The 21264-nt window shown below is 39.7% G+C and overlaps 1 protein-coding gene across 7 annotated transcripts in view; it reads left to right on the forward strand.

Annotated features, from left to right (window-relative positions):
• The window catches only part of SASH1 (SAM and SH3 domain containing 1), a 1308454-nt gene that overhangs the window by 1041358 nt on the left and 245832 nt on the right, over positions 1-21264 (forward strand). For all 7 annotated transcript variants that reach the window (XM_082250123.1, XM_082250126.1, XM_082250128.1 and 4 more), the window contains exon 2: positions 6197-6325. In XM_082250123.1, coding sequence (XP_082106249.1) covers positions 6197-6325 — 129 coding nt within the window. The remainder of the gene's footprint in view (positions 1-6196; positions 6326-21264) is intronic.

The following is a 21264-nucleotide window of genomic DNA, read 5'->3' on the forward strand; positions in this document are numbered from 1 at the left end:
GGTGTAGAAACACTGATCACACGGTTCTACAATGTAGGGCCGTTGATCACTGTTCCTACAGCTCAAGCCACAGCCAATCACAGTAAGAATCACGCCCCTAGGGACACACACAGCCCCTCCCTCTCAAATAAAGTTAACCCCTTCACTACCAGTGTATTTTTACAGTAACAGTGCATATGTATAGCACTGATTACTGTAGAAATGTCACTGGTAACCCCAAAAGTGTCAAAAATGTCAGTCAAGGGTCCGATCTGTCCGCCGCAATGTCGCAGTACCGCAAACAAAATTGCAGATCGCCGCCATTACGCGTTAAAAAAAAAAAAAACAACAAAAATGACAAAAATCTTTCCCTTTGTTAGTAAACGCGATAACTTTTGCACAAACCAATAAAAATACGCTTTTTGTGATTTTTTTTTTTTTTTTACCAAACATATGTAGCATAAAACAAATTGGCCGAAAATGTTAAAAAATTTTGATTTTTACATTTTTTTTGGGGGGAATTTCATATAAAAAAAATTTGAAAAATATTGTTATTTTTGCAAAATTGACGCATTTTTTTTGTTTATAGCGCATGATCAAAAAATCGCACAGGTGATCAAATACCACCAAAAGAAAGCTCTGTTTGTGGGAAAAAAAGGACGTCAAATTCGTTTAGGTACAGCGTCGCACTTGTCCGTTAAAGTCACGCAGTGCCGAATCGCAAAATACCCCCTGGTCTTTTAGCAACCAAATCCTCCGGGCCTTAAGTGGTTAAAGAACTGAACTTCTCTTCCATTTTCATGTTGCTGACAGTTTGGCAGAATTGTTAAAGTAGGAAGGCCCATTGGTGAGTGAATCTATTGCAAATCAGAATTTGCAAATCACCCCAATATGTTAATGCAGTTTTTTCCACTCTGCAAGGAATCCTATAATTAATAAGTCAAGATTGCCCAGTTGTCTGTATTGTGTGATTCTCAGAAGGTTAGACTGATCATATTGAGTCAAATCAAGAATTTTCAAATGAGCAATTATTTTGATTTAGATGATCATAAAAGTAAAACAATATTTCATTCAGATGAGAAACCTGGAAGAACATTTTAAACATGAAAACAAAATACATATTGCAAATTATATTGTAAATTACAGTACTTGGTCTCATTCCCTGACTGAGTAGCAAACTACAGAGCAACCAAAGTTCTATGAACCACTTGCAATCTACAGACCCATTTTTTAGGACTCATCTTTTACAAATACTTAAAGTATTTGGTAACATGTCGACTGTGTGGAGTATTCCTAAAAAAAAAAAAAAAAACATCAGGATACACAGGTTGTTGTATAGGAAATATGCTTAAAGTATTTTAACCTAAACCTAACCTTTTTATTTTTTATTCATTTAATTTAATGATATGCATCTTGTTGTCAGAACATCTATCTTTGTTGCTCTTCTGCTGTTCAGATCTTCGCTCAATACATGTAAAAGCAGAATACATCCATCAGCCCTCACCATATAATTTTAGGCAGTGAACTTTTACAACTTATGCTTGCCATAGACGATTTGAATCTCGACCGGTTCAGTAGGAACCAGCCAAGATTTGAACTGTGTATGGGCAGGCTAAATTTACCAAGTTGATAGAGCGATCACCTTGTGTACATCCAGCCTGCTGGATTTAACTTGCTATTATTGCTAGCAGCAGGGATATCTGCTAACAAAAATCACTGTCTTCTCCCGGCAGGGACAGTGTCCCCTGTCCCCCCTGCCAGGAACCTGTGGTTGCAGTAAAGAGATTTGCACTGTGTATGGCCTGCCTTCGATTAATTTTCTGCGGTTCCACAGCAGGAAGACACTTGCAATTTTATGCACTTTTTAGTCCATTCAAATAGTTTAAATTGGTTGCGTGGTTTCATATTTGTCCTTGTTGCATGCCTTTAATATTGGTAACATAATCTAATATTAATAGTGGATCTTAGTGACTCTAAACTTTAGTTAAAAAAAAAAAAATCTATGCAAGAATATATTCTTTACTGAAAAAAATACCTCCTATTATTCTCAGCCTCCTCCAAATTTTTATTTTTTTTATTTTTTGCTTCTGTGATCCAGCTTCCTGTTAGATGGTGGCTACGTTTGCTCTCCATAGTCTACTGTACAGTGGATATAAAACGTCTACACAGCCCTGTTAAGATGTCGGGTATCTGTGATGTAAAAAAAAAAAAATGAGACGCAGATATATACATTCTGAACTTTTTCCTCTTTTTAATGTGACCTATAAACTGTACAGTTAGTTGAACAACAAACTGAAATATTTTAGGTGGAGGGAAGTAAAAAATAATATGGTTGCATAAGTGTGCACACCCTTCAACTAATACTTTTGTTGAAGCACCTTTTGATTTTATTGCATCACTCAGTCGCTTTGGGTATGTGTCTATCAGCATGGCACATCTTGATTTGGCAAAATTTGCCCACTCTTCTTTGCAAAAACACTCCAAATCCATCAGATTGCAAGGACATCTCCTGTGCACAGCCCTCTTCAGATCACCCCACAGATTTTCAATTGGATTCAGGTCTGGGCTCTGGCTGGGACATTCCAAAACTTTAATCATCTTCTGGTGAAGGCATTCCTTTGTTGATTTGGATGTATGCTTTGGGCCGTTGTTATGCATGAAAGATGAATTTCCTTTGTATTCAGCATTCTAGCAGAAGTTTGAAGGTTTTGTCCCCTGTTTAGCACCAATGTCCTCCCTCTTCCCCTATTTAGCACCAATGTCCTCCTTCTCCCCCCACTTAGCACCAGTGGCTCCCCTCTACCCCTATTTAGCACCAATGGCTCCCCTCTCCCCCCCATTTAGCACCAGAGTCCCCATCTCCACCACTTAGCTCCAGTGGCCCCTTCTCTCCACACTGGTCCTCCAGTGTCCCTCCTCTCCCACCACATAGCACTAACGGCCCCCTCCCCCACTTATACTCAGTACTCCCCTCTTATCCACTTTCAACCAATGCCCCCCCCCCCCCATTTAGCACCAATGCCTCACTAACTGATCACCAATGTCATCCCTTTTCCCCCCTCTTAGCACTTATGCCCCCCCCCCCACACAACATTGCACTCCTACTTTAAGTAGTAGCTGCTATTTTGCAGCATATACTCTCTTATACTTTGCAGGTGGGAGAAAGAGGATTTGAGGGTGGAAGGAGAGCTCTGTACTGCAAGAAGGAGTTGTAAACTGGCCTATGAGATATGCATGCCTGAACCCTGCACTTTGTACGTAACTCACTCCTGAACTCTGCAATCTGTACGTAGCACACATTAACGAACCCTGCACTCTGTATGTAGCGCACTCCTGAACCCTGCACTCTGTACACAGTACACCTCTGATCCCTGCACTCTGTACGTAGTGCACTCCTGAACCTTGAACTCTTTACACAGTACACTCCTGAACTCTGCACTCTGTCCAGAACACAAGGCCTCATCCTACTGCCCCAACAATATTGTAGTGGATATACCTGAAGGTGAATGTCATTGGTAAAGTGGATATAATTTAAAATACCAGTCAGTATTTTTTTGGCTGGTGACAATATCACCTTATGGGTACAGGATTGGAACCTGCCATGAGAAGCCAAAATATATGCCAAGTGGTGGTAGTTCCAGACTTGTATAAAGTACTCGAAATTTCTACTTGAGTAAAAGTACAAGTGCTCGATCAAAAAGTGACTTGAGTAGAAGTGGAAGTGCTCGCAGAAAAAGTTACTTAAGTAGAAGTACTAAAGTATTCAACATTTTTTTTTACTTAAGTATTGCAAGTAGTTTTTTTAAAAAATTTGCTACTTAAGTACTGAAAGTAAAAGTACCAGTAGTTTTGAAAAATAATTTCTACTCAAGTACTGAAAGTAGAAGTACAAGTACTGTGTTATGTAGTTATTAAAGAAAGAAGTCAAAAGTTTGAACATCGTATTGTTTTTTATTATTTCAAATGATTTATTCAAATGATTAACCTGTGTTTGTTAGTAGTTTCTTGATGCACTTTAAGCGCTGTAGCACCATTTATTTGTTTGTTTCATATTTTCTTTTTATTGGAAACATTTGGTATAGCAGCTTTTATTATACACAGCCTTTATTTTCGTATGCGCTGATTTACAAATGACATTATACACATTTTTTTGAGCTTTATGCAACCTGCCATCTACTGTTCTGGCAGTGGTAATTTTTTTAAAAGTAACGAGTAACTATGCAGCACAAAAAAAAATATCGGAGTAGAAGTATCGAAATCATCGAAAAAATGTAGTGAAGTAAAAGTAGAAGAAAAAAATTCTACTCTAGGAAAGTACAGATACCGCATTTCGGTACTTAAGTACAGTACTTAAGTAGTTCTACTTCGTTACTATACATCTCTGGGTAGTTCCATATAAATAAAACTTGTTGATTAGACTCTCCTCATGTCATTGTCCTTTTGCAAGGCCAGTAAATTTGTATCAAGGCCCTTTTCACACATACTGACTGTTTGTCCGTTTTTCATTCATCCATTGACGGATGAAAAACGAACATCAATGCATTCCTATGGAAAAATGGATGTAAATGGACGATCATCCATTTACATCCATTTTCATCTGCTTCCATCAACATCTATTTTTTTTTTTTACATTTTTTTTTTTTTTTTTAGGCCTTGCGTAGTATTTTATCTATAAACATCCACATAGCTAGTGCATTCATTCCCAGATAACTTTTCTGCTAGAAACCTGAAAGATCTGCAAAGATGTTGAGTGGCCAAAAGATTTAGGAGATAACATTGTTCATAGATTTTATGTCATAGGCAGTGTGCTAAACTACATGATGACCTTTGGAACCATTTACAGCCTTTGTAGAGCATAACTTGGGTGATAAATACTGCTTGGAGTAAAGATAAGAGTCTATAATTGGAATATGTGCCTCGAAAGCGTACAACATGATTCATATGCATTTTTACTAAGTTGATGGAGCACAGTATTGCTATGGATTTTCCTTCTTCCAACATATAGGAAAAAAAGCAACCATGTTTAAGTGTAACAATTATTACTATATTTTTGAGACCAAATAAAAAAACGTCACATTAAAAAAAAAATGCTTGTAATATCACACAGACAATGTATAGCAGTAATGTTTTAGCCTTTAATAGTTTGATGGTCTGTATGCTGTGTGTTAAGTTAGAAAATTGAATAACAGAGATGTTAATTATGAACATCAGTTCCATTGTTTATATTCCATTATATACCAAAAGTGTGTCTGGTCTAGAATCTGGTTGCTGTCAGTAATGGTGTGGACTTGCATTCCTTTAGAGTCATGATTTAAAATTCCTGTATGTAGATGATGACCGCATGACACTTTCCCCTTTCAGCCCTGGGGAAAGGGTTTCGTAACTTGCAGCCTACTGGTAAATTATATCTAATGGACAAACATTTTTTTATTTGCATGTAAGTGGTGAGGAGTTACAATTCTTGTCAGATTTTAATTGCTGTCTTTGTCCCTGCTGGGTACATTTTCCTTCTCTATTGTTTCTGGTGACCCTTGCCATCAGGCAGAAAGTGATGGGGAATCAGAAAATGTTACAGTTGTCAACAGAAAAGGAAATGAAGGCGGAGAAATTTTCCATTAAGGACACATATTTGGTGACCACTGTCTTAACTGGGATTTCTCTATCACTTTTAATGAGATTTCCTCTTACAGTATGTCCTGTTGCATCACCAGAACAGGAAGTGAGGAGAATCTCAAGAGGACAAAGGCGGCAAGAAAATTAAACTGACAAATGGGTATATGTGTGTGTGTGTGTGAGTGTGAGTGTACATACATACACATATATATATATATATATATATATATATATATATATATATATATATATATATATATATATATGTGTGTGTTTTTCCTTACACCTTATCCAGTAGTAACAAGTTTTATGTATGCTTCATGCTTCCTAAATACTGCTAGAGACATCCAAGCAATTAACATTTTAATTTGCATCAATTGCTTTCTCTTTCAGAGATTTAGAAACCTATTATAGGGCTGTGTTTTTGGCTGATTTTGTGCATATTACACTGATTGAAAGAAGATTCTGTTTACAGCTGTGGATCAGGAAGCCTTTGTTGGGGGTTCTACTTTATAATTTTTTTTTTGGCAAACACATCTAATGTAATATTTAGGTTACAGGGTTTAAATAATACTCACTGACTCTGTCTTCATTTTATTTGTAGGATGGTTCACTTGGAAATATTGACGACCTCGCTGAGCAGTACGCTGATTACTACAACACTTGTTTCACAGACGTGTGTGAGAGAATGGAGGAACTGCGCAGACGCCATGTTTCCCAGGATCTTGAAACGGTGAGCTAAAAATGACACATGCTTTAGATTGGTTAAGGTGCTGTCCTTTCCTAAAAACTGGGACAGGTCCTCAGCGACACAATTAGCTCAGTGCTTCAGGTTCATGTACTCTCATGTTAGGTGCTGGCTATTTTCTGAACAGAATTAGTTGAACCCTGGCACCAAAGTACTCTGGGCTCAGTTTTAGGAGAGCTGTATCTTAGACAGGAGGTAACTAAGTGTAATTAAAGTTTGTAAGCCATAAAGGAAAAAATCATTAGCCTACTCTTCTGCATCTCCTATGAGTTTCTCCTTTCACATTGCAGGCTTGTTTTTGTTTGGTTTATATGTTAAGTTCCTGCCAGAGCGAAGCATTCCACTTCTTGGGTGACAATGCTGTCTTTACTGTGTGTCTATGCAAGAGCAGCTTTGTGATCCTGGGATGTGCACTCCCGCTGCTGCACACACACTTTTGTACTGATGCGCAGAGCTCCAGCATGTTGGCTTGATTGTTATCATTGTGGTCTTTCCCTGCTGTACAGCCACACAGAGCAGGACTGACCACAGACCCAGCTGATGTAGCTGATTGCTAACCTTAACTCACCTAGGTTGTTCACATAAATCAGGACAGAGAGATGCAGTACTATGCAAGCACAATAATTTTATATTTACAAAAAGGATTAAAAAGAAAAACTTTAAATAGGAAGCTTCTTGCGAGCCAGGGACTGATGTGAATGTACAATATACTGTATACAGGAGCATCTTAAAAAATGTGAATATCATCAAAATGTTCATTTATTTCAGTAATTCAATTCAAAAAGTAAAAGTCCTATATTATATAGATACATTACACACAGAGGGATATATTTCAAGAATATCTTTCTCTTATTTTGATAATTATGGCTTACAGCTAGTGAAAACCCAAAATTCAGTATTCAGAAAATTAGAATATTATGAACAAGCTCAATATTGTAGACTTATAATGTCACACTCTAATCAGCTAATTAACTCAAAACACCTGTAAAGGTTTCCTGAGCCTTTTAAATGGTCTCTCAGTCTGGTTCAGTAGGTTACACAATCATGGGGAAAACTGCTAACTTGACAGTTGTCCAGAAGACAGTCATTGACTCCCTCCACAAGGAGGATAAGTCATAAAAGGTAATTTGCTAAAGAAGCTGGCTATTCAGAGTGCAGTATCCAAGCATAATAATGGAGAATTGAGTGGAAGGAAAAAGTATGGTGAAAAAAGGTGTACAAGCAACAGGGTTAATTGTAGCCTTGAGAGGATTGTGAAGCAAAGACAGCTGGTGTCAGTGCTTCAACAGCCATCACATATAGAGGTATCCAGGACATGGGCTACATTTGTCGCATTCCTTGTGTCAAGCCACTCCTGAACCAGAGACAATGTCAGAAGCGTCTTACCTGGGCTAAGGAGAAAAAGGACTGGACTGTTGCTCAGTGGTCCAAAGTCCTCTTTTCGAATGAAAGTAAATTTTGATTTCATTTAGAAATCAAGGTCCCAGAGTCTGGAGGAAGTGTGGAGAGGCACAGAATCCAAGTTGCATGAGGTCCAGTGTCAAGTTTCCACAGTCAGTGATGATTTGGAGAGCCAAGTCATCTGCTGGTGTTGGTCCACTGTGTTTTATCAAGTCCAAAGCCAGCACAGCCCTCTACCAGGAAATTCTAGATCACTTCATGCTTCCCTCTGCTGACCAGCTTTATGGAGATGCTGATTTCATTTTTCAACAAGACTTGGCATCTTCCCACACTGCCAAAGGTACCAATACCTGGTTTATTGATCATGGTATCACCGTGCTTCATTGGCCAACAAACTCAACTGACCTAAACCCTATGGAGAATATGTGGGTTATTGTCAAGAGGTAGATGAGACCCCAGACCCAACAATGCAGATGAGGTGAAGGCCGATTTTAAAAGCAACCTGGGCTTCCATAACACCTCAGCAGTGCCACACGCTTTTCGCCTCCATACCACGCTGTAGGGATCGACCAATTATCGGCAACACCGATATATCGGGGGGCCGATTTGCACTTTCCCCGATACATCGCAATCGGCCCCTGAGGTTACCGATATTGCCGATTATATAGGGAAAGTGCATGTACCGGTGTGATGCCTGCAGCTAGAGGCATCACCCCGGTGTCGGTGTCCATAGCCGACGGTTGGCTGACTTGTAATGAAAACCGATGCGGCTGAGAAGCCGCTCGGCTGTCATTGCAAGGAGCAGGAGGGGACGTCGCCCCGCCTTCCGTGGCTCGTCTGGGTCTCCCGTCCCACCGGGAGACCCGGGCATCCTACCTCCACCACCTTTAAAGAGAATACCCGATCAAAGCCGCATTCGGCTCTGATCGGGTCTCCGTGTAAAAAACCTGGACGTGATGTCTTAACATCACTTCCGGGTACTTAGGGCCAAATCAAAAAAACTGACAGCATTCAAAACAGCCAAACTTGGCGTTTTGAATGCTTTCCAGTGCCAAGGACAATGACAGCCAAGCGGCTTCTCAGCCGCATCGGTTGTCATTACAAGTCAGCCAACCGTCAGCTGTGGACACCGGTATCCCTCCACAAGGAGTACCTTTGGGAAAAAAAATAAAAAAAACATGTTTACATGTCCGAAAATATTGGCCGATACCGATATCTGATGACCAAAATATCGGCATCAGCATTAAAAAAACGATATCGGTTGATCACTACCACGCTGCATTGATGCAGTTATTCATGCAAAAGGAGCCCCAACCAAGTATTGAGTGCATACTATACTGTACATGGACATACTTTTCAGTAAGCCAACATTTCTGTATTAAAAATCTTTTTTTTTTTTTTTGGTCTTATGTAATATTCATATTTTCTAAGATACTGAATTTTGGGTTTTCACTAGGTGTAAGCCATAATCATCAAAATAAAAGAAAGAAGTGAATGTGATATATCACTCTGTGTGTAATAAATCTATATAATCTGAGTTTCACTTTTTGAATTGAATTACTAAAATAAATATACTTTTTGATGATATTCTAATTTTTTGATATGAACCTATATATGTAAAGCACTGGTTAAATTGTCGGCGCTATAGTAATACCTATAATAATAAAAAAAAAATATATATATATATATATCCTGAACAATGTAAAAGACTCTTCTATTTCATTTTTTTTTTTGGTTTAGTTACACTTTAGCACTATACAATTATTCCTGCTGTCCGTTTCAAAATTAATTGTTCAAACTGTCCTGAGATACAAAAATCTATTTACATTATTTACACTTCCAAACACATTACATTTGCTTATATTGCCTATGCTGCTTAAAAAAAAGTTTTACTATTTTTAATGCTAATTTTTAAATTCTCATTTGTTTCAAAATAAATGTTGTCATTCACTGCTAGTTCTATTGCAATTTAAAGGAAGATCAGCCCTACATATGCTGACAATTTGTTTTTGTTTTTAATCAACTCCAGAAAAGTTCCATTAGGTTCAGCCAATTTAGGCTGCTAAAAATGTCTGGCCCCAGTTGCCAATGGAAACTAAAATTCTGAGCCAGGCTACGCTGTGTCTGATACAACTAGAAATTAAAATATCTTGTTTTCTGAAATTTGGTGACCAGTCACAGGACTGCCTTACTGAAACCCTTGATTTCCTTTGGCAGACAGTGATTGGGAAAACTATTTCCGCCACACAGTGTGGCTGCCGTGACCTTAAATACTTTAAAAGGATTTCCCACAAAAAACAAAAATGCAATGCAGGGATATTGAATTTTTTCTTTGGTCTACCATACTCACCTTTTGAATTCATTTTTGGAACATACTACGGCTGTTTATATTGATTTGGGATACTGTTGGGTATGTTTCCACTTTTGTTGGGGAAAAAAAAAAGCAAAATAATAGAAAATAGAAAATAATTATATAATGTATACCAAACATTTTTAATGGTGCCCAGGCTGAGAAACCTACAATAGTTACAAAAGTCATATTGTAATTCAGTGTATTAAAATTACCTTTTTCCTTTCAATCTGCAGTACAGTATTTTCCTGTATAATTCAGTGAAATAATGCAACCTGGATGCGTTCTGTACACAGTTCGTGTATAGAATGCTCCCAGAAACGTAATTTCCTGTTTGCATGATTTGGCTTATTGATTTTCTCAGAACCCTGCACTAATAAGTCAGATATTGGACATCCTCTTTGTCAGTTTTGGTGATAGCCCCCCAAAGGATTAATCACTTCTAAAGGAACGCAGAACCTGCAAATTTCCTCAGAGTACTGTTGTGCATCAACGGATCAATAAGTAAAAAGTTACTCCCATTCAAATTCACACTTCAGACAAAAAGCAGCTAATTCTTCAGGGGGATTGTTTTCAATTTTTTTTTTTTTTGGGGGGGGGGGGGGGGACTTTTTAAGGCAGCAGAAAAAACTGTATTTATGCACAAAGTTCTGTAGCCAATAGCAATCAGTTTATGTAGTCCAATCCGTTAGATTGCATATTCTGGTCAGCTAGTGTAAGTTACTACACTTTGCACATTAGCATTACTCATGGCACTAGCCTTATAGCCTAGAGCATTCAAGAGAGAATTAGCACACAAATGTAACCATATTTGTTTGCTAATTCCATACTTGCTAGGTATGGTGTTGGATCAAGGATATCTACCTGTTCATGCCATTTTAATAATTATAGCAAGTGGAGAGGAGGGTTGATTGTGGAAAGACCACTTCAGTACTGCTACACAAAGTGTAGTTAAATGCTTAGGTAAGTTAATTGATCTTTTAACCCTTTTGTGCCTAGGGGTAAAACAAATCTTAATGCCTAAGCCCAATTTTGCAAGTTTGACATGTGTTACTAAAACCCTACATATCATCACTACTTTGAGAATCTAAGAAAAACTGGCTCAAAATAGTAAAAAAAAAATGTAAATTTAACTGTATATTTCCCACTACTACCATAACCTGTCACCAAAGAACAACCCAAAATAACTTCTCCTGCTCCTGACGATCGCAGTGATACCACATACAGTGGGTACGGAAAGTATTCAGACCCCCTTAAATTTTTCACTCTTTGTTATATTGCAGCCATTTGCTAAAATCATTTAAGTTCATTCTTCTTCCTCATGAATGTACACATAGCACCCCATACTGACAGAAAAACACAGAATTGTTGACATTGTTGCAGATTTATTAAAAAAGAAAAACTGAAATATCACATGGTCCTAAGTATTCAGACCCTTTGCTCAGTATTTAGTAGAAGCCCCCTTTTGATCTAATACAGCCAGGAGTCTTTTTGGGAAAGATGCAACAAGTCTTTCACACCTGGATTTGGGGATCCTCTGCCATTCCTCCTTGCAGATCCTCTCCAGTTCTGTCAGGTTGGATGGTAAACCTTGGTGGACAGCCATTTTTAGGTCTCTCCAGAGATGCTCAATTGGGTTTAAGTCAGGGCTCTGGCTGGGCCATTCAAGAACAGTCACGGAGTTGTTGTGAAGCCACTCCTTGGTTATTTTAGCTGTGTGCTTAGGGTCATTGTCTTGTTGGAAGGCAAACCTTTGGCCCAGTCTGAGGTCCAGAGCACTCTGGAGAAGGTTTTTGTCCAGGATATCCCCGTACTTGGCCGCATTCATCTTTCCCTCGATTGCAACCAGTCGTCCTGTCCCTGCAGCTGAAAAACACCCCCACAGCATGATGCTGCCACCACCATGCTTCACTGTTGGGACTGTATTGGACAGGTGATGAGCAGTGCCTGGTTTTCTCCACACATACTGCTTAGAAAAGTTCTATTTTGGTCTCATCAGACCAGAGAATCTTATTTCTCACCATCTTGGAGTCCTTCAGGTGTTTTTTAGCAAACTCCATGAGGGCTTTCATGTGTCTTACACTGAGGAGAGGCTTCCGTCGGGCCACTCTGCCATAAAGCCCCGACTGGTGGAGGGCTGCACTGATGGTTGACTTTCTACAACTTTCTCCCATCTCCTGACTGCATATCTGGAGCTCAGCCAAAGTGATCTTTGGGTTCTTCTTTACCTCTCTCTCATAAATATATGAGTGTCACAGCAAAGGGTCTGAATACTTAGGACCATGTGATATTTCAGTTTTTCTTTTTTAATAAATCTGCAACAATGTCAACAATTCTGTGTTTTTCTGTCAGTATGGGGTGCTATGTGTACATTCATGAGGAAGAAGAATGAACTTAAATGATTTTAGCAACTGGCTGCAATATAACAAAGAGTGAAAAATTTAAGGGGGTCTGAATACTTTCCGTACCCACTGTATGTGTATGTTAGTTGTTGTTTTTATCCTTAGTTCAGCCTAGAACTATAGTGTGCATTTTGCTTTTTTTTTTTTTTTTCCTACCTAAAACACACTGACACAAATCCTAATTTAAAAATATAGCACTGCCCTCTTGAGGGCTGCTGAATTCCTCACCTTTTCGGGTCCCTCTGGGTTACCATTAGCAACTGCATGCAGAAACTTAACACTTTACTTTCCGGCTCAGTCAATAAACAGTCTACGGTTTGTTGTTTTATTTTAAATAGGGATGGGAGAAGGGAAGAGTGGGATACTCCGGAACTTAAACTATTCACAATTCTGAGGACTTCTATCTGAAGATGCAGCCAGGCTGCAAATTTCACTTTGCCACTAGATGAATTGTAGATACTGAGTCTCTGAACACAAGACTTGGTTACACACTATCTTCAGGGTACTCTCCTAGCACTCCCTTTCACTCCACCAGCTGACACCCGTCCTCTACTCTACTTCGGGGTGGCCCCTTCCTTGTCAGGCCCTTACAAACGATCCCCTGTACTCGCAATACTGGTTTTCCAGGTTCTCCAATGTCTCAACCCCTCTAGCCAGCTCTCCTGGACCTCTGGGTTCAGCTCCTTCCTTCTGGCTCATCAGGCGAGTGCCTGTGACCATGCACCAACTGCTGCGGAAGAGGAGGCAGCTGCTACCCTCCTTCCGGGACTCTGCTCACTAGCCAAAGACCTGAGCACATGTGCTCCTGGCTTTAATACCACACTCCAGAATGCACCGAGATGACCAGTCTGTGCCGATCACTGGGGCTGTGTCAAAGCCTGTGTACACATTGGTCAGGTTTCCTCCACTGTCCAACATGCCTCCCTATTTGACCTATGGGGACACTCCCCAGACCAGATGAATCACACACTGAGCACATTGAGCAGACCTAACTCATAGATCCTGCTCCCTGTTAGGCAAAGAGCAATATAGAATTTGCCTGCTGCTCCTATGATGGGCAGACAGAGCCAAAACTATCTCTCTACCTAGCACCTACCTAGGAGGGTGCTACAAAAAAAGAAAATCCTGTCCGAAAAACACTGATCTTTGACCCTGCCCATTACCTTGGCAGGTGACCTTTGACCCTGAACCAAATACTAACCCTGGGGTGCAATTTTTTCTATCTCTGCAAAGACAGAGAAAGAAACAATGTATCCGTTTCGATCATTCAGAGAGACAAAAAACACGGGGGCGGGCTTTACAGTAACTGATCACTGTGATAGCCAGTCAGAGGCTATCACAGCATTCAGGTGACCTGGAATCGAAAGTTCCAGGTCCCAATTGTTAGAACAGGGCCCGGGGCTCTTGGTGAGAACCCGGTCTGCACAATGGAGATACGCAAATATGCGGCCCAACAGAAAAAAGCCCAGTCCACTGTGGCTGCATATTTGCATATGGTTGGCATGAAGGGGTTGAAGAGTGAATTATCTTGATGTAGTTGGTTTGGGCAGCTTTTTGTTCTTCTTTCTATATAAAATGCACTGAAACATGTAATAAAGTGTGCTGCAGCAACTAAAAGATGTGCTTAAAAGAGTTTCTAAAACCCAAGGGTTATCAAAAGGCAAAATGTTTAAGAGCCTTTGTTCATTTCTACTTTTACACTTAGCCTAGGTTCATACTGCTAAGATCGGATTTTGACCCAACTTTTATCATTTATGAAGGGCAACTAGGATGCAACTTTGATAAGTTTTTCTTGTTCAAACATTTTATTAAAGAATAGAATAGGTATACAGAGGCAGAGGGCAAAAAGGAATTATCCACTTGACAGAGGGGGTAAAACAGGATGTACAATAATACAGTACAAGGACAGGGATGCAGCCCACATATGTATAGGATAAGTGAAGAGATACATTCAGGACAACTGTCAAACAGCATACTTCATACAGCTGGGAAACGGTACAGGCAACAGTGTAATGTAATTTACAAATAAATATGGCGACAGAATCACTGAGTAACATCCTATAGCATAAGGCTCCATGCACACAGGGCGTCATAAAAACGAGCTCCAAAGCTGTTTCTTGACGCCAGGAAAAAGCAGCTGTAAAAATGTGCTTTTAGTAGCTTTTTCCATTTGCGTTATTGCACGTTTGGCCACGTCGCTTTTAGCAGCGTTTTTTCTGCCTCCATTCAAAATCAACTGTTCCCTATGTGAGCAGGGCTCTGCACCCCCCACCCCAAAGCACCTTGCCCCCATGTTGATGAGGACAATGGCCTCATCCCCACAACCCTGGCCGGTGGTTGTGGGGGTCTGCGGGCAGGGGGCTCATCAGAATCTGGAAGCCCCCTTTAACAAGGGGGCCCCCCAGATCCCGGACCCCCTCCCTATGTGAATGGGTATGGGGTACCTTGTACCCCTACCCATTCACCCCATAAAAGGCAGTGTATGTTAATAATGACAGGAGACATTTTGAAAAGTTTATTAAAAATCTTTATCCGGTCTTCTCCGCTCTGGTCTTCTCTCCGCTCTTCTCCCCTCCGCTCTTCTGCTCTTTTGCCTCCTCTGGTCGTCTTCTTCCTCCGGTCCTCCTCGTACGCTGTCCAGGTGATTATGCCGGTCTCCGGTCTCTGTAGCTTTTTATATAGCCATTGTGGGCGTGGCTGCCCAGTGACATCATCAGGAGACCCCGCCCCCTTATGTCATCGACGACGTTCCCATAGGGAACCATTGATTTTGAATGGAAGAAACAAAACGTATAATGTGGCTTAACGCACGTTAAGCAACGGTTTGCAGCCTTTAGCAGCTTGACGCTGCAGCTCCAGAACGCACTGGTCCTGGGTTTTTTTGCAGCTATTAAACGCCTATGCCACTTGGGGCTCCTAAAAGCCCTATGTGTGCATGAGGCCATAGAATAACATGGATGGGCGTTCTGCAGCAGCTAAAAAAAACATCTGACGCTGCTAACAGCAGCTCCAAAAACGTCCAGTGTGTATGGGGGCTAAGACTCAATGAAGAGTGAGCCTACTGCGAAGCAAAGAATTGGGGCACTAGGGGCTCAGAACGAGGGAAGACGTGAGGTGTCTACCACACTTGGTAGAACCTTGGGTTTTGTAAAACAGTTATGGTTGGTATTCTATCAAGTATGACAACTTTAATAATGTTGTCATATTCTATGGCAGTGATGGTGAACCTTGGTACCCCAGATGTTTGAGAACTACATTTCCCATGATGCTCACCTACACTGCAGAGTGCATGAGCATCATGGGAAATGCAGTTCCAAAACATCTGGGGTGCCAAGGTTTGCCATCACTGTTCTATAGGGCCAAAAGCATGCTGGAATTGCACTAAAGTAATACAGGCCCCTTTTCCAAAAATCACATTGTCCTTGAGTTGTATTGATGGGAACGGGCATCATTGAAAACAATCTGATTTCAGTTGTCATATATTTCTGTGTGACTCGGGTCACATCTAAAATCGCACTGGTGTGAACAGAGCCTTAAAGGGAAACTATAATGGTTTTTGGTCATTGTCAAAGGCTAAGTTCACCTGTTTTTAGGGTGGAACATCTAATATGTTCCAGCATCTTCAGCCTCTCCCACGTCCCCCCTACTATTTGCAGAAGACTGATTATAATAGTTAGAACGCCCAGCATTGCCTGCACACTAGTTTGGCAGAATGTATGCCAGCAATTCTTCTCCCAAACCATTCGGGTGTGTGTGTGTTTCAAGCTCCTGTTAGTCAGCCTTCGGAAAAGTGCTTTTCACTTTCTGGTTGTAAGTTGGAAATATGAAATAATCATAAGTAATAGTTCATATTTTATCAGACTTGATCAGCCCTCAACATAATGCATAAAGAAAATCTAAATAAAACAATTTACATCCCTCTACATTTTAAATGTTATTCCCCAGGATCCCTATAAGTTATGTTTTATTTGGAATGTAAATCCCATTTTATTGTAAGGCTGAGGATGGTTAATTTATATCGTTAGTACACTACTGTTCCATATCACTGAGGACAGGAGAATAGAAAGCTTACTAAGTTTGGAAAAAAAGATTTCAGTCTTCACACAGTAAAGCTATTTGTGTAAATCACTGATGATGTTTAAATGTTCAAATACTAGAATTGTAATTAAGCTCTTGGTCGTCTTAGGAATGATTTGTTCTTACAACCTGTTCTGTTGAATTCACATTTCCAGGCTGAAGATAGTGCCTCTGGCTGGTCGCTCTTCAGAACATAGAAACCTAGTTAGAGATAAGTGAAATGAAAGAACTCTATAAATCATGCTGGCCAAGGCCTGATTTATAGTGAACTTAATAGAAGATAGCAACTGTTCTAGTTTTGTAGTTTTCTGCAAAGCTCCTGTGGGTGATGCATTGGTCTCAGTCTGAAAAGAAGGTTGGGTTTAGCTTTTTGTAGGAGAAAACAATGCACCATTATCTAACAGAGGATCTGTTCTGTGCTTATTGCTATAAAGTGCTGGTAGATTTTCCTGTGTTGGGAAATTAGAGAGGGATAATATTAATTTCAGAAAATGCTGTGTTAAAGGAAACCTATCATGAGTGATACACAGGCTGTCATAACTGACCTCTTCTGTAAATTCTGGGTATTTTGCTATCATATTGACCCTCCTTTTTGAATCTCTTATCTGCAACAAGTGTGTACCTAAGGAATTCTGATATTTCTTTACCTAGTCTACCTACAGTATGTGAATCACAGTTGAGTGATTCACATAGTGTTGAAGAAAATAGGTAGGAAACAGGCAGGTAACTAGAATTTTCAAAAAGAAGTCGACCTTGGCAGCCCCCATGTATTTCTTGACAGGTTTAATTGAAAGTGATTGTAAAGTCTCCCTTTTTTTTTTTTTTCTATTAAAATAACAAACATGTCATGTACCTCCTCTGTGCAGTGGTTTTGCACAAGGCAGCCCAGATCCTCCTCTTCTCGGGTCCCTGACCTGATGTCTGCTGGTCACTCGCGATCGTCGGTTACAGAGGGAGAAAGGCAGGCGGCTAATGTAAAAACAAAGCCGCCTGTCTTTCTCCCCTGTGTAACAGCACAGATCCTACGGTCCTGCTATGTAGGACCATTGATCTGTGCTGTTACACCGCTAGCCACAGCCAATCACAGTAAGAAACCCGCCCCTAGGGACACACATAACCCCTCCCTCTCAAATAAAGTTAACCCCTTCACTGCCAGTGTAATTTTTACAGTAACGGTGCATATGTATAGCACTGATTACTGTAGTAATGTCACTGGTACACCCAAAAGTGTCAAAAATGTCAGTCAAGGGTCCGATCTGTTCGCCGCAATGTCGCAGTCCCGCAAAAAAAATCTCAGATCGCTGCCATTACTCGTTAAAAAAAAAACATTAAAAAATGAAAAAATCTTTTCCTTAGTTAGTAAACGCAATAACTTTTGCGCAAAGCAATCAAAATACGCTTTTTGCAATTTTTTATTTTTTATTTTTTTTTTTTTGTTACTAAACAAATTGGGCTGAAATGTTAAAAAATTTTGATTTTTTACATTTTTTTTGTTGGTGAATTTCATATAAAATTTTTTTTAAAAATATTGTTATTTTTGCAAAATTGATGCACTTTTTTTGTTTATAGTGCGTGATCAAAAAATTGCACAGGTGATCAAATACCACCAAAAGAAAGCTCTGTTTGTTAGAAAAAAAAGACACCAAATTCGTTTAGGTACAGCGTCGCACGACTGCGCAATTGTCAGTTAAAGTTACGCAGTGCTGAATCGCAAAATAGGCCCTGGTCAGGAAGGGGGTAAAATCTTCCGGGGCTTAAGTGGTTAAGGTGTCAGCATACCAAGACATTTTAGATAATTTCATGCTCCCAACTTTGTGGGAACAGTTTGGGGATGGCCCCTTCCTGCTCCAACATGACTGCGCATCAGTGCACAAAGAAAGATCCATAAAGACATGGATGAGCGAGTTGGGGTTGGAGGAACTTGACTGGCCTGCACAGAGTCCTAACCTCAACCCAATAGAACACCTTTAAGATGAATTAGAACAGAGACTGTGAGCCAGGCCTTCTCGTCCAACATCAATGCCTAACCTCACAAATGCACTTCAGGAAGAATGGTCAAACATTCCCATAGACACACTCCTAAACCTTGTGGACAGCCTTCCCAGAAGAGTTAAAGCTGTTATAGCTGCAAAGGGTGGGACAACGCAATATTGAACCCTACGGACTAAGACTGTAAAGCCATTAAACTTCATGTGCGTGTAAAGGGCAGGCATCTCAATAGTTTTGACAATATAGTGTGTGTGTGTGTGTATATGTATGTATATATATATATATATATATATATAATGTATAATTTTTATTTTATTTTATTTTTTATACACGCACACAAATGATTTGCCTTGCATTTCTATTTAATACTGAATGAGTTGTTTTACATTGTAAAGGTTTCCATTTACTTTAATTAAAAGCCAGAGTAAGAAGTAATGTAGTATAACATTCAGCACCAAATCAGCCATTTAATTTACTAACAATCTAAATGATTTTTGGCTGTTATGTGTTACTGCGCTTTATACATTGCTCTTTGCCTCAGTGAATAAGTCTCATGCTCTCTATAACCAGTGTTTTATGTGTAATAAACAAGAAATATATAGCATAGGCTGCAATGGATTGTTTAGTAGATGTGACATAAGACAGCTACAGTTTCAAAGTAAAAATGAAATGCTTGAAAAAATGTACCACTGGAAAATTGCTACTTATTACTATTGCTTTTTTTTAACTGGCGTGCTTTATTAAACTGTGATATTAAACTAGAACGTGTATCCCGTTACAGCAGAGGAATGTATTCCTACCAGTTCATTGCTAATTTGCTCATTGCCAAACACTGCTTATTATTCTCTAACGCAATTTACTCAGCATGAGTTACATTTTATTTACACTTACATATTTATTGGAAGCTATTACTGTACACTTTAGTGCAGCATTCCTGACTATAATATTAAATGTAATTGCTGTGTTGGTTTATGCATACACATGCTTTTGTTTGCATTTGGAATAATTCACCGCCAATAAGCTGATGGTACTTTAATATTGATTCAGAAGGAGGCTCTAATTTTGGATCCCTTTGGACTTTAAGTTTTTTAAAAAAATTTTCATATATATTTACACAGAATTCTGAAATTCACAGAATGATTATTGAGCCCTAAATGTGTTGTACACTGATAACGACAAGGAAATATATAATATTCATGTTAAATTTTACATGTACGAATGCTTACCGTTTTTTCTTTTACCTTTTGAATACACATACAGTAAATGGTTGCCATATGCTTAAGTTTTGCCCTAATTAATTCCCCCCAAGACTTGTTTCACACTAGAGCCACAGGGAAAATGTCACTGCTCATTTCTGAAACTGCTGCTCCCACGGAAATCACAAGTGCAGTGCAGTTGCCAGATCGATAAGCTTTTCTGTGGTTTCCAGTATGTGGGGGTGCTATTAGGATTAATGGCACCCCCATGCATCTCCTGAGTGGCAGCACATTTTTATGTATGGGTGGTTGCGGAAGTTGGAAAAGGGGCGGTCCTGCAATGGCAATCACCCACAGAGGTGTGAATCTAGTCTTAACCATGGTTGTTTAACCATTCATGCAAGTGAAACATTTTTCAGTGTATATGAATAAAAAAAAGTAGTATCTGTGTGAATCCTGTTTTCTGTAACTCTAAAGCCTAGTAAAATAAGATTATCCGACAAATGATCGTCTGGTTTTTTTTTTGTTTTTTTTTTTGTTTTTTTTTTTTGGGGGGGGGGGGGTTCTTTTTGCAAGAGACTGCGAGCCAGGCCTTCTCGTCCTACATCAGTGCCTGACCTTATTCTGGAAGAATGGTCAAACATTCCCATAGACACACTCCTAAACCTTGTGGACTCCCTTCCCAGAAGAGTCGAAGCTGTTATACCTGCAAAGGGTGGGCCGAATCTATATTGAACCCTGGGGACTAAGACTGGGATGCCATTAAAGTTCATGTGCGTGTAAAAGCAGGCGTCCCAATACTTTTGGTAATATAGTGTATGTTTAAATTGGTATGCTGTAAAGTTATTTTCCTTTGTTGGAAAGATATGTCATCTTTCTTTGTTTTAAGATCTTGTTTTAAGATCTATAATTTTGTTTGAATAAAAACTCTACACATACCTATTTAGATACATGCATATAGTGTAATCAAATTGCATCTCTTTATGTTTATTAAAACCTATTTTCACAAATTTGGCTCATGGTAAAATATTTTAGATTACATTCACACGGCAGTAAGGCCTCTTTCACACGGAGTGGACCGTATTTCGATCCGCTCCGGCACTTTTTTTTTTTTTAACGGACACGGGTGACACTTGCGTCATCCGGTCCGTATGTCCGCATATCATCCCATCCGTTTGCGGATGATATACGGACATAATGTATGTCTATGGGATTGCGGAAGACACCGCTGACATCCGATTTTGCGTCCTTTTCGTTTTTTAAACGGAAGAAAAATAGGGTTCTGTTCCACTCCAAAAAACGGAACAGAACTGAAAGGACGCAAATCGGAATGTCAGCGGATGTCAGGCGTCCCAGAGCATCTTCACCTGGCAACGAGTCGTCCAACCGCCACAGGAATCAAGATTTCCTTAGCCCCACGGCTTCCCCAGTTCATCGTCGCCCGAGACCAGAATAAAGCACTCCAACCTAATATGCCGGACTGTCCGTATATCACCGGCAAACGGATGG

Source organism: Pelophylax lessonae (genome assembly GCF_965119305.1).
Source record: "Pelophylax lessonae genome assembly, chromosome: 3".
Taxonomy (NCBI): domain Eukaryota; kingdom Metazoa; phylum Chordata; class Amphibia; order Anura; family Ranidae; genus Pelophylax; species Pelophylax lessonae.